Source organism: Choloepus didactylus, chromosome 24 (assembly GCF_015220235.1).
Source record: "Choloepus didactylus isolate mChoDid1 chromosome 24, mChoDid1.pri, whole genome shotgun sequence".
Classification (NCBI taxonomy): domain Eukaryota; kingdom Metazoa; phylum Chordata; class Mammalia; order Pilosa; family Megalonychidae; genus Choloepus; species Choloepus didactylus.
Genome location: NC_051330.1, coordinates 3,445,556 through 3,460,833, shown reverse-complemented (window position 1 = coordinate 3,460,833; position 15,278 = coordinate 3,445,556). Strand labels below are relative to the sequence as shown.

Here is a 15,278-nt window from a genome sequence, read left to right as displayed (position 1 = left end):
ACTGTATTCTGTTGATGGTTGCAGACCCTAGCAAGTTTACTAAAAGTCACTGAAAAGGTGAATTTTATGATGCATAAATTATACTTCAATAAAGGTGCTAAAAAATTTAACTGGTACAATAAAGCCTTAAGAAAAATGATGGTGTAGGACAATCCCCAGTTCATATTATTCCTTGTTTTTTATAAATTCTATATTGTCATGTCTCTGAGGATACTACACAGGAAATAATTTTTGGCTTGTTACCTGAACGTGTTTTTCCCCTTTAAGGAATATTTTCTGTTTGCTTGCTAATCTGGATCTATTCCAGTCACAATATATTTCAATTTCTGTGGTGTCTGGCTGTCCCTTGATGGGTAAGGATGAGGAAACAGAAGGGCCCTGGAGTTTCAAGGGTGTGGACGTGAGGGTATTTGCTCACAGTCATTGGCAGTGACACCATTAGGCTTTGATTCCTAAAGGCCAGAATGCAGAGTTCCTCTTATCTGGGAATACTTATTTGATTGTTTACTATTAGAGAAGTTTTAGATTTACAGAAAAGCCACGCAGAATATACAGGGTTCCCATAAACTGCCCCCCACATCCAATTGTCCCCACATTAGCATTTTGCATTAGTGTGGTATCAATGTTACAATTGGTGCAACAATATTAATATACTTATATTATTAACATAGTCCATAGTTTACATTAGAGTTCATGGTTCATCATAGAAGGACAAAAGCCTGACTACCAGCCATTTAGCTCATGGTGACCAACAGGATGTGAGGAAACTGCTGGCTTCCTACAAAGATATTGATAATCTGCCTCTTTTGATATCTTGGTCCTTCTTTCTATCAGACAGACATTCATGAATCCTGAGAGTCTCTGGAGCTGGGCCAGGAATATCAGCTCCTCTCTCCTTGGCTGACTTCCCCTCCACAACGTTTCTGATTTGGGGATTACCAAGACATGCTTGGACTGTGGCCGCTTATCAATACAAGTCTTCCATCAGCTTATGAGTCAGTTAACATTATGTTGCTATTGTCTATTGGTTAAAGTGTTTATTGCTCTATCACTTGAATGTTTTATTGGGGGGAGTATATGAATGTATCTAGTCAGTTCACCAACCATTTTGAACTAAATTACTATCATTATAAAAACAAATTTTGGAGCAGGAGTAATACCAGTTATGGTGAATATTTTATGAAATTGTTTTGCAATAGTTAACATGATATTGTAAATAAGTTTTGAATGACAGGGAGAATATTCACAATATATTACTAATTGGAAAATTAGGCTATGCAAACTTTGATTCCTATATATGATCTTTTCTCTATTTTCAGCCATCAAAATTGACTCTCTACATACATAGTAATCATACACAACCATCACAACACATACATGCAAATCTATACAAAAATATAAGATTGATTAGAAGATTGTAAGTCAAAATTTCAATGTTGCTAACTCTCTGTGGGTTGCAGGGTTTCAGATTATGGTTATGTGTCCTAAATATGACTCCGTTTAATTACTATATGGATTAGAAAAACTGAAATGCCTTGAAGTAATTCCAGCTCAAAGTAGAGAGTTAATACTTCAGAATAAGTATGGGCTCTCCCATTTGTTACTCAATCCTGCTTGTAACTATCATATTTACATGAGTCTGAAATAACAGCATCCAAACTATGTTGCCACTTTGTGGAGCCAATAATTATCAGGAAATTAAACAAAAGGTTGATCTAGTTATTCTATTATTTTTAGCAAATCTGTTTGTAAAACACTAGAAAAATTTATATTTTTACAACTCTAAAGTTTTCTGGATTTTATTTGAGAACCAATACCCAAACCCAGCAGCTTCTTAAAAGCCCCCATCACTTCCTTGTTTCGCAGGCTGTAGATGAGGGGGTTCAACATGGGGGTGAGGATGTTGTAGAACAAGGAAACAGCCTGTCCTACGTCTGCTGAGTACAGGCTTTGAGGAATCATGCAGGCAAAGAAGCCAGGGCCCAAATAGAGGCTCACCACTGTGAGATGGGAGGAGCAGGTGGCCAGGGCTTTGCTCCTTCCCTCTGGGGATCTCATATGAAAGACACTTAAGAAAATGAGAATATAGGAGGTCAGAATGATCACAAAGGGGATGAGGATGAACACAGTACCTGTGACAAACAAACTCATTTCATACTCAGAGGTGTCCTCACAGGAGAGTTTGAGGATAGCTGGAACCTCACAGAAGAAGTGGTGAACCTCCCTGAAGTCACAGACTGAGAAGTGCATTGTATACCCAGTGTGGACCAGGGAATTCAGGATCCCCATCACCCAGGAGAAAGCAGCCATCTGAAAGCAGACACTGGAGCTCATGACAACTGAGTACCTCAGTGGGTTACAAACAGCAACGTAGCGATCATAGGACATCAGGGTCAAGAGGATGCTTTCAGAACCTGTAACAGCCACGTAAAACAGCATCTGTATTCCACAGCCAACCTGTGAGATGGTTCTGCTCTGCCTCCAGAAGTCAGTGACCATCTTAGGGATGGTGGTGGAGATGAGAATTAAGTCCATGGCTGAAAGCTGGCTGAGGAGCAAATACATGGGAGTGTGGAGTCGGGAATCCAGACAAATTAGTAGGATCAACATGGTGTTTCCAGTGAGGGCAATGGTGTAGCTCAGAAAGATGATGGAGATAAGGAAGCTGATATCTCTCATATCAGGAAATAGTCCAAGGAAAATGAGATCTGTGGCTGAGGTGTCATTTCCTCCCCTCCTGCCCATGTTAGTGCTGAGGTAGTCTGGGGAAACCAGTTAGAGTGTGAGGGATGGAAATTTCTTTTTGGATTTCCTTAGACCACTCTTTGAGAGCCCACTGCATTTCCATTTCTTAAATTCAGTTAAGAATACATTAGCCTAAGCCCTTTTCTTAGTACTTAAGTCAGATGGCCAAAGATTTAGGTTCAGAGGTCAAAGATTTAAGTTAGAACCAAGTTTCAAGCTCACCGTGCCTGAAACACATAACTTGTTCAACTTGAACAACTCAATTCCTCTGTTTCAAGAGAATATTTCATCTTTAAAATGATGGTTATAAAAATGCTCACATCAATAGCTGTATTTAACGCTGGATAGTGACTGCATCATATTAAGACAAAATTGATATCGTTTTCCTTCATCCTCCCCCAAATCTCCTTATCTCTCACAAGAAAATTAACCTATTTTTTTGTTCCAATTTCACCTGTGAGGAATCTAAAGTTAGGTTCCAGATGTTATTCAAATTTGCATTTTCAGTGAGCAAATCTGAAACGTTACCTTAGACATCTCAGATGAGCAATAAATCTTTGTTGAATATATATGTTTCAAAGCCCTAAGACTGCCTAAAGAAATGTTATGATTGGCCATTTTAAAGATTTTAATTCTCTCATATTATTCTTTAACAATTAAACATAATTCATTAGCTAACATTATATTAAAATTATCTATTAAATATGTATTTTGTATGTCCACATTTGTCCAATTTACACTGAAGATTCTCACTGATGAACATTTATAATTGCCAAAAACTGACTATCCTAACTTTCCACAAACAATAATTCTGCTTCTGGTATAAACAATCACTTGTTATTTACTGCAGTTTTAAATTGAAATGAGGCCAAATAGGAGTGAAACAAGCCTATATTACCAATGGTTATAAGCTAAATATTATCAGTCTGGAAGCATGTTACTATATGACAGCATAACAGTTTGCACATCCAGTTTCTTCCCCTTTGAAATCATTTATCATCTGTCTTGTCCCCAGGAGAGTTCAGCTCTTCACACAGGTGTTCATTGGTGTATTATATGAATGCCTAACACGTACAATACTTGCTATATTTTACTCTTTCTGCTCTCACCTGAGTAAAGCCTGATTTTATTGTGAGTTGTGCTTTCCATATTTTGTTGTTTAGATGCTATTTTAGGTAGATGGCACAAATGCAAAACACACATGCAGACACCCAAGGGCCAAAGGATAATGTGTTGGCCTTAAGGGGTTTTGGTCCCTAGGATTCAATTAATTTGAATTTGTTTCACAACTACTTGCAATTTCCTCCACCATCAAAATCTTTAAATAATATTTATTAGCTTCTCTCATGGGATTCTTTGAGAAACATATTCATTTTCTTCTTCAGATATCTTGACTTATTCCCCAATCTTCTCTCCTTGTCGCTAAAGATTTTCTCCTTAGCTAAAAATCCAAAATATATGGTGGTTGCCTCTCTACTTCCATTACATTATTAAGCCACACACAACATGAATTTTTAATTTTTATTTTATTGGTATGAACAAAAATCTCTGTGATCCAGCATGTGTGTGTGTTCTTGTGCTTGTATTTGTATGCGTGCATTTACATCAATTACCTGGGTGAACAGGAGATGGAAATGAGGAACTTGTTCTCACTTGGATATTTACTTTGATACTTCTATATTACATGATAAATTTCAAGACTCTATCCTGGACTGTTCTTGGATACTCTTGACATTGATAAAAAGAGGAATTCCAATTGTTAAACCAGTCAAGGTTTGAATGCCACTTATATGGGAAAGTGTTAGGATTTCTTGGAACATGATCTTGACTCTTTATGTATAACCTGATTATTCCCTGGAACTTCTGATATCTTTGAGACACCTGAGACTCAGAGCTAGAGTTCTGCAGCTATGAAAGTCAGCATTACCTCACATGACAACTGTTTTGAAAGATGAAAAAGGGATCAGACTTCATTTAGAGATATGTATGAAGCTGATCTGGTTAGGACTGAGGCAAATCATACTTCATGGTAAAATATGATAATGACTGTGCTTTACAACTGCAAGTTCTGTGTGAGACCAAAGGAGGAGAAAGTTATTTGGGGCAAAATTAGTATTTTATGTAGCACATATCTTATTAACTTGTATGGTCATTTTATTTGAACACCATAATTACATGGGAATTTGAATAGGGAGTGAGATCCTGTTGGTTTGTACAGGTTAATGTGATGCCCTGATACATCCAAGGGTAATTTGACAGAGAACATAAAAGTATTTGCAAAGCCCCCTTTAGGGACTGGGGAAAAATGTGTAAATATTAAACCTTCCCACCTGGGGAATTCCTGATACTCTCACAAGCATTGCAAACTGCCAATTTAATAGGCCAAGCCCTTACTCTTATAACTTGTCCTTATGAAAATAAGTATTAAAATGCATTACAAATCTTCAGTAATAAAAATAGCATGGTACATAATGAAAAGAATCATAGATAAATATAACAGAGATCCTAGAAACCAACACAATTGTTGGTGGTGTTTTTTAATGATTCAAGGATTTATTAAGTCATTCATGCAAAACATACTGCTAATTGCATTAACAAAAGATCAATGTGAAAACACTCCACATTTCTCCAACTGTCAATTTAAAAAAAAAATTTGTTCTGACAAGAACACAATGTTGGACCTTTGAACCACTAGAATAACAAAATTCTAAGGCATTATCAGAAAGATTTTCTAGTACAAAGAGACGTATCGCTCATTAAGAAAGAGTTCCATAAGGAAAGCACTTATTAAGTTCGAGTTAGCAACTATAGGAATGACCAGTTCAAAGAGGAAATAAATGCCCAGTTTTGTGAGGGACAGCAGTGCTGGAGAAAGAAAAAGCTTCAGAAATGATAATACCAGGCTTTCTTCACCTACTGCATTTGACAAAAATTAACCTTTTAAAAATTGTACCTATGACACTGTTATTCAGTTTATTCATCTGTGTATAATGTAGCATAAATTAATCTCCACTTCATATTTTGTCAAATTACTGTCTTCATCCTTTTATCACATCAAGGATTGCACACCCTCCAGCTCATGACACCCTCCACTAAGAGCAGAATACTTCATTGGAGGAAACATAATGAAAAGAATCAGATTTCTGCTCAAAATCTAATTTTTTGTTTTTTAGTATTTTAAAATATTAGTGGACAATGGCATTTTAGTCCAGGAAATGAATAATATATTGTTTTATAAGTGATTCTGAGACAATTGGCCAACATTTTATAGAGTCAAGTTATCAAATTTCTGTTACATAACATGCAAAACCACATATTCATTTAAAATACAAAATTAAAAATGACAAAGAATTACAAGAAAATTTTCAGGAGGTAGAATGTTTCCTTGTCCTACAGACAAAATCACAGTGTATGAAGGAAAGGATGGTAAAATTAACAAAATAAAATATAACAAATGTCAAATGTTAAATGCACAACCAAAAAATGTAATGGAAAACTACAACCCAGAAAAAAATCAATTTATCTGAAAGAAAGTAAAAAACCTATAAAGAGGAAAAGAGTAAAATGTGCTTTAAATACTTAAGAAAGCAATATTGCATAAGAAAAATTGGGAAGGAATACTAATTTTTGAGGAGATATATAAGTCTTCTCACAGATCACAGAAACAAAGTTTAAAATGTTATTGTCTTTCCCCTAAAAATTGTATAATTATTTTTAAAATCACTTTTTTAAATTTTAGGAATATTTTTCATTCTGGGTGACTGTTAATTTGAGCTCAAAATGATACCATGTTTGGTTAAATGTAATTCTCCATAAAAACAAAACATAAAATCACTTTTCTGATCTCATTGTTAGATAATTATAAACATGGGCAAATAGGTCTGTACACAGATGTCTGTTGCAGCATAAAATGGAACCCTATGAAATGTCAGAAAATGGAACTCGGTAGAGACAGAAAGTGGATTAGTAGTTACCTGGGCCTGGAGATGGGAATAAGGATAAACTTGTTACAGGCATGAAACATCTTATTCAGTAATAGAAATGATCTAAAACTGTATTCTGTTGATGGTTGCATATCCTAATACGTTTATTAAAAATCACTGAAAAGGGTAAGTTTCATGGTGTATAAATTATACCTCAATAAAAGTGCCAAAAATTTTAACTGGTACAATGAAGTCCTAAGAAAAGTGGAGTGCAGGACAATCCCCAATTCACAGCCATTGGTGATCACATTGAAAATACTGAGATATTCCTTCCGATTGTTATCTCTATTTTTCTAAATATTTATACTGCCATTTTTCATTATCATTTTTACATACACTTTGCTAACTTCATATGATGATAGATGTTCACTAGTTTTCTTTTTTAAAAGGAATTTTATTGAGATATATTCACACACCATACAATCCATCCAAAGTATACTATCAATGGTTCACAGTATCATCACATAGTTGTAGATTCACCACCATGATCATTTTTAGAACATTTGCATTACTCCAGAAAAAGAAAGAAAAAGAAAAAGAAAATACCAAACATCTCATACCTCTTATACCCCACCCTTAAAGACCCCTGGTATTCCATTCTACCCAACTTGAAGATTTACAGTAGAGGTAGATTAACTAAGACAGTGCAGTATTGTCAGCGATAGATATATAGATCAGTGGAACAGAATAAAACACCCAAAAGTTCACTAGTTTTCTTAATCCAACCCTGTTTTCCACTCATCCTTCCAAATTAGGTATGTTGTTTAAAAAGATTAAATGTTATCTTAATTAATTAAGTCTTTTCCATTGCAGAGCAAAATACTAGAAATACATTTTTTAATTCAGTTTTATGCTTTCTTTTGGAGTTTCTAAGCATCTTTGTTTTTTTCTAGCATTATTTATTTTCATCAAAGCCTCATTCTTTTCCCAATCTCTACATCATATTAAGTTTTGTAAAGATGCTTCTTTGCTCTAGAGACAAGCTTGGAGGACATTTCTGTGTTGCAGTTCCAATCAAAGTTTGTTGCCTTCTAGCATGATATAATGACTGTGATATTGAATCATCCCTATACAACTCTACAAATTTCAACCTACTGCTTCTGAATTTCTTGACTTTCTCTTTCTTTGTTTCACTTTATTTTGTTGGAGCACGCTCCTATGAAATGATTTGAAGGAAGAAACCTCATAAGTCCTAGCATGTCTTAAATTTGCTTTTCTACATTTTCTCTTGAATGGCAGTTTGACGAGGAATACATTCCTATGTTTAAACAAATTTCTTCTGCAGGATTTTTATTTTCCTGTGCCATTTTCTTACAGCATTTAGTATTGCAAGTCATTTAAATACTTTTATTCTCTCCAGAAATATTTAGGATCATCTAGTTAGGTTAGGCCTTTTGAATTTCAGTGATGTATCCAAATATGTTTCTTTTTCTCATTCATTGTGCTCCCTGCTTACTTGGTGCATACCATAGTCAGGTTGAGACTTCAGTTTGGGAAAAAAATCATCCCAGTAATTTTGTTTTGTCTTTCTGAAAGTTCCAGTTTTCATATTTTTGTCTTCTAGGCTAGATATTTATATGCTCTCTGCCCTTTCCTTCATACTGTCTGTAATACACGCTATTGTTGTGATTCTACTCTCTGAAAGTTTTTCTTCATGTTTTCTTCCAAATGTTTCTTTTTTTCTTAATCTTAATTTTCTCTTAAGGAGTATTTTCCTGTCCTCTAGCTATTTCTTTTTGGTACCACTTATTCCTTGTTTTTTATAAATTCCATATTGTCATGTCTCTGAGGATATTAAACAGGAACTAATTTTATATTTATGTTTGGGGGTTTTTTTTTTGGTTTGTTTCCTGAATTTGTTTTTCCTCCCTCAGGAATATTTGCTGTTTGCTTGCTAATCTGGATGTATTCCAGTCATAATATATTTCAATTTCTGTGGTGTCTGGCTGTCCCTTGATGGGTAAGGATGAGGAAACAGAAGGGCCCTGGAATTTCAAGGGTGTGACCGTGACACAGGGATTTGCTCACAGTCATTCAGGCTTTGATTCCTAAAGTCCAGAATGCAGATTTCATCTTATCTGGGAATATTTGATTGTTTACTGTTGGAGAAGCTTTAGATTTATGGAAAAACCATGCAGAATATACAGGGTTCCCATAAACTGTCCCCCACATCCAATTGTCCCTATTATTAACATTTTGCATTAGTGTGGTGTCAATGTTACAATTGGTAAAGCAATGTCATTATACTTATATTATTAACATAGTCCATTATTTACATTAGCATTCACTGTTTGTGCTGTACAGCCTTAAGGAAGTTCATTTATTTTTTGCAAGCCATTTTCTGAGTCATCATAGAAGGACAAAAGCCTGGCTACCAGCCATTTAGCTCACAGTGAGCAAAAGGATATGAGGGAGCTGCCAGCTTCCTAGAAAGATACCAATAATCTGCCTGTTTTCAATCCTGCATGGTCGTCCTGCTTTCCATCAGACAGATATTCATGAGTCTGAGAGTCTCTGGAGCTGGGCCAGGAATATCGGCTCCTCTCTCCTTGGCTGACTTCCCCTCCACAGTTTCTGATTTTTGGTTTACCAAGACATGATTGGACTGTGGCCACTTATCAATAGTCTTCCATCAGTTTATGAGTCAGTTAACATTATGTTGCTATCGTATATTGGTTAAAGTGTTTATTGCTCTATCACTTGAATGATTTATTGGGGGGAGTATATGAATGTATCTAGTCAGTTCACCAACCATTTTGAACTAAATGACTATCATTATAAAAACAAATTTTGGAGCAGGAGTAATACCAATTATGGTGAATATTATCATGGAATTTGTGCAATAGTAAACATGATATTGTAAATAAATATTGAATGATACGGAGAATATTTACAATATATTAATAATTGGAAAATTCAGTTACACAAACTTTGATCACTATGTATGACCTTTTCTGTCTATTTTTAGCCATCCAAATTGTCTTTCTACATATACACTTATCATACAGAACCATCACACACACATACATGCAAATACATATGTGAGTATAAAATTGATGAGAAGATTGTAAGCCAAAATTTTAATGTTGCTAACTCTGTGTGGGTTGTAGGATTTCAAATTATGGTTATGTGCCCAAAATATTTCTCCACTTGATTACTATAAGTATTAGAAAAACTGGAATGCCATGAAGTAATTCAAGCTCAAAGTAGATGGTTAATACTTCAGAATAAATACTGGCTCTGCCATTTGGTAGTTGATTCTGTTGGTAACTGTCATATTTACATGAGACTGAAAGTAACAGCATCCAAACTATGTTGCCATTTTGTGGAGCCAGTAATTAGAAGGAATTTAAACAAAAGGTTGATCTAATTATTCTATAATGTTTATCAAATCTGTTTATAAATCACTGGGTAAATTTATATTTTTACAACTCTAAAGTTTTCTGGATTTTATTTGAGAACCAATACCCAAACCCAGCAGCTTCTTAAAAGCCCCCATCACTTCCTTGTTTCACAGACTGTAGATGAGGGGGTTCAACATGGGGGTGAGGATGTTGTAGAACAAGGAAACAGCCTGTCCTATGTCTGCTGAGTACAGGCTTTGAGGAATCATGCAGGCAAAGAAGCCAGGGCCCAAATAGAGGCTCACCACTGTGAGATGGGAGGAGCAGGTGGCCAGGGCTTTGCTCCTTCCCTCTGGGGATCTCATATGAAAGACACTTAAGAAAATGAGGATATAGGAGGTCAGAATGATCACAAAGGGGATGAGGATGAACACAATACCTGTGGCAAACAAACTCATTTCATAGTCAGAAGTGTCCTCACAGGAGAGTTTGAGGATAGCTGGAACCTCACAGAAGAAGTGGTGAACCTCCCTGGAGTTACAGACCGAGAAGTGCATTGTATACCCAGTGTGGACCAGGGAATTCAGGATCCCCATCACCCAGGAGAAAGCAGCCATCTGAAAGCAGACACTGGAGCTCATGACAACTGAGTACCTCAGTGGGTTACAAACAGCAACATAGCGATCATAGGACATCAAGGTCAAGAGGATGCTTTCAGAACCTATAACAGCCACGTAAAACAGCATCTGTATTCCACAGCCAACCTGTGAGATGGTTCTCCTCTGCACCCAGAAGTCAGTGACCATCTTGGGGATGGTGGTGGAGATGAGAATTAAGTCCATGGCTGAAAGCTGGCTGAGGAGCAAATACATGGGAGTGTGGAGTCGGGAATCCACACAAATTAGTAGGATCAGGATGGTGTTTCCAGTGAGGGCAATGGTGTAGCTCAGGAAGATGATGGAGATAAGGAAGCTGATATCTCTCATATCAGGAAATAGTCCAAGGAAAATGAGATCTGTGTCTGCAGTTTCATTTCCTCTCCTCGTGCCCATGTTAGTGCTGAGGTAGTCTGGGGAAACCAGTTAGATTGTGAGAGATGGAAACTTTTTTGGATATTGGTAGATCATTCTTTGAAAGCCCACTGCATTTCCATTTCTTAAAGTCAGCTTAAAATACATTAGCCTAAGCCCTTTGCTTACTATGTAAGTAGGATGGTCAAAGATTCAGGTTCAGGAGGCCAAAGATTTGAGTCAGAGCCAGGTTTCCAGCTCACCGTGCCTGAAACACACAACTTGTTCAACTTGAACAACTCAATTTCTCTGATTCAAAGGGAACATTTCATCTTTAAAATGATGGTTATAAAAATGCTCACATCAATAGCTATTTAACACTGGATAGTGACTGTATCATGTTAAGACAAAATTTATAAAGTTTTCCTTCCTCCTCTCCCAAATCTCCTCATCTCTCACAAGAAAATTAACCTATTTTTTGTTCAATTTCATCTGTAAGGAATCTAAAGTTAGTTTCCCAATGCTACTCAAATTTGCAGTTTCAGTGAGCAAATCTGAAATGTTACCTTAGACGTCATAGATGCACAATAAATTTTTGTTGAATACATACGTTTCAAAGCCCTAAGATTGCTTAAAGAAACGTAATGATTGGTGATTTTAAAGAATTTAAATTCTCTCGTATTCTTTAACAATCTGACATAATTCATTATTTATCATTATATTAAATGTATCTATTAAATATCTATTTCTGTATGTCCACATTTGTCCAAATTACACTGTGAAAATTTTCATTGATAAACATTTATAATTGCCAAAAACTGACTATCCCAACTTTCCACAAACAATAATTCTGCTTCTGTTGAAAAAACAATCACTTGTTATTTATTAGTTTTAAATTGAGATGAGGCAAAATAGGAGTGAAACAAGCCTATCTTACCAAGGATTATAAGCTAAATATTTTTGGTCCAGAAGCATGTTACTATATGGCAGCATAATATTTTACACATCTAGTATCTTCCCCTTTGAAATCGTTTATCTTCTATCTTGTCCCCAGGACAGTTCTGCTTTTCCACACGTGTTCATTGGTATATTCTATGAATGCCTAACGTGTAGTACTTGTTATACTAAAAATATTCTACTCTCACCTGAGTAAAGCCTGATTTTATTATGAATTGTGTTTTCTATATTTTGGTGCTTAGATACTATTTTAGGTAGATGGCAGAAATGTGAAAACCCACAGGCCGACACCCAAGGGCTAAAGGGTAATGGGTTGGTCTTAAGGGAATTTCATCCCTAGGATTCAATTAATTTGAATTTGTTTCATAACTACTTTCACTTTCCTCCTCCAACAAAATCTTTAAATATGTGTCAGCTTCTCTCATGGGATTCTTTGAGAAACATACTAATTTTCTTCTTTGGATGCCTTGATTCATCCCCTAATCTTCTCTCCTTGTCACTAAATATTTTCTCTTTTAATAAAAACCCAAAATATATAGTGGTTGCCTCACTCCTTCCCTACATTATTAAGCTACATAGGACATGAATTTTTAATTTTTATGTTATTGGTATGAAAAAACAAACAGTAACTCTTTGATCCAGAATGTGTGTGCGTGTGTGTTTGTGCTTGTATTTGTCTGTGTGAATTTACACCAATTACCTGAATGAAGAGGAGATGGAAATAAGGAACTTGTTCTCATTTGGACATTTACTTTGATACTTTTATATTACATGATAAATTTAAAGACTCTATCCTGGACTATTCTTGGATACTGTTGTCATAAAGAAAGAGGAAATCCAAATTGTTAAACCAGTCATGGTTTGAATGCCACTGATATGCGGAAGTTTTACGATTTCTTGGAACAGGATCTTGACCTCCAAATGTGAAAATTCACACTCATAAGACAGCCAAATGGGGTACAACCAAGTCCACACAATGATAACTATGGATTGAAAGAATTCATCCTCAAAATATAAAGAAGAATATTTACAAATGGAAAGCTCCAAAGGCAAAATGGATTTCCTTATGATCATTAACTCTCTACTGGGAATATCCAGCTACAAGACAAAAAAAGAGAGAGTAATATTAATTTCATAGGAGATAATGTAAAAATTTACTGGGCAGCAGAAACAAGTGATCACTGAAGAGTCTTCTAAAATCCATCAGGAAGAATCCATTTTTCCTGCTCAAGTTGATGTCCCTCTGAATTTATATGCTGAGATAATATAAACACTGGTTGACAAATTATCTTTGGCCCAGTTATAAGTATAAGTGACCAAGGACCAAATCTCTAGAATTGTCTATCCTAAATCTTAAATCACATTACTTCATATTCACTTTGTTCTTAACTGTTCTAATTTTATGAAAATGATTATAAATAAATGTCAGGCATTTTTACTATTGATTTTTCACCCACACAGATGCAAAAACATAGACATGGAGACCCAATCACAGAACGCAATATGTTTTAAACTTAATGATTCATTATACCAATGTACCATTAGAGTTAGACAAGAACCAATAAACCTAAACAGTAGTTATTTCAAGTGACATGTCAGGAGGTGGAAAGTCACAATGACACCAGGGCATTCTGCCCTTTAGTTTTGGTCTCAATCTATTTTCAGTGACTCAAGGACAGTACCCCAATGTTCTCTCTTTATCCCACTGGTATCTCTGGTCCACTCAACCTTTCCCATCAAGATAAAGGTTCTTGTATCATGTGCCTTAAAATAAAGTAACTCCTTTGACTTCTAACCCTCTGAAACTATTGCTCTTTTACCTTCAGTTCTTGAAAAAACTTCCCAGTGAATAATCCACAGTTGTTCTCTCCTACCCCACCCACTCCAGTCACAGTCCTGCCTTTAAAATCCTCTAACTTCTACACTGACAAACACCTAACCTGGATCCATCCTGACTGTGTTGTGTTCTTCACCCTCTTTATTGAAACATAGTTTTTCTCTTGACTTCTCAATGGTTGGTAAGAAAGAGAGGCACTTATTACCAACTCCAGGGGAGGTGAAGGGTCTCATCACACGGAGGTTAGCAAGAGGACACCAACACCTGCCATCAGGAATGAGTGCTCATAATGAAGACCCAAAAGTGACCCCTCACAGCTCTGTCAGGGGGAGTGAAAGCAACCATCGTAAACTACACCCAGAGCCTTCTTCCTAAGAAAGGCTGACTCCCCAGGACAAAAGGCTTTCTTGACTGTCTTCCACATGGGAGAAAGGAATTCCTCTCACTTGAGCCTCCGATAAACTCTATGTCTCACCTAAGGTGATGGGGCACAGCTGAGAAACACCTGAGACGGTCACAGCCTTTGGATACAGACCCAATAAAAGACTAAGATTTAATAAGAGATTTATAGACTGCTTCCCATCCCCACACATTACCACTGCATACCACATAAACTGAACACCACTCTAATCACAATAGATTAGAGCTGAAAGAGCTGCCCTTAGGTAACCCAAAGAGAATAAGAGAGAGTAAAGTAAGGATAAAGAGAAATATAAAACTGTAGCACCTACTGCTATTGCAAACATTAAACAAGACAATATAACATAAATCCTCACCCTAAATGACTATTTTCCCCAGTTCCTTTAACCTGATACATGTCTAGTGATAATTTATCACACAAATTCTGATACATAGGTTTTCAACTGTTCTAGGGAGAGCAATTAGAGAAAGGCAAAACAATGGATGAATTTCACCATGTAAATGATATCAAAATATTTACATTCATTCTTTGTTAAGTTGAAGGATTAACTGCAAACAGTAATCAGCAACCCTGACACTGAGTCACCAAGCTTCTCTAATTTCCAAAGGGACAGTCCCAGATCTCCAACCAACACTCCTAAATGTGTCTATTTGAGAAAAGATATCATTTAGGTCCAAGATGTGCTGAATTCTCAGAAAATCCTGGATCTAGTTGATGTGCTTACTGGAGGTAAAGACAAAGACATCTTCCTCTGCTGGGGTGTTGCCCCTTACCCTGAAATATACATCCAGTTAGCCCATGTGCTCACCAAGGGAAAAAGAGACTGAAAGGACATTGTGCTTTACAGCCTCATTAAGAAGTGAATATAGGCCAGCTGGACAGGACTTAAAATTATCTCCTGACTCCCATCTCATCCCTTGATGTGAAGCTGTAAAACCATAGGGGAATGAGGAACAAGACACATCTCAGAATCTACTGCAT

At 36.2% G+C, this 15,278-nt stretch overlaps 2 protein-coding genes across 2 annotated transcripts; both read right to left on the bottom strand.

Annotated features, from left to right (window-relative positions):
* Positions 1 to 1,782: 1,782 nt before the first annotated feature.
* LOC119519754 (olfactory receptor 2M3-like) lies at positions 1,783 to 2,745 on the bottom strand. The gene has a single exon (XM_037817498.1). It carries the CDS (start codon positions 2,743 to 2,745, stop codon positions 1,783 to 1,785), a length of 963 nt encoding a protein of 320 aa, XP_037673426.1.
* Positions 2,746 to 10,239: 7,494 nt separating this feature from the next.
* On the bottom strand, positions 10,240 to 11,183 carry LOC119520094 (olfactory receptor 2M7-like). Its single transcript, XM_037817851.1, has one exon. It carries the CDS (start codon positions 11,122 to 11,124, stop codon positions 10,240 to 10,242), a length of 885 nt encoding a protein of 294 aa, XP_037673779.1. The 5' UTR covers positions 11,125 to 11,183.
* Positions 11,184 to 15,278: the final 4,095 nt, after the last annotated feature.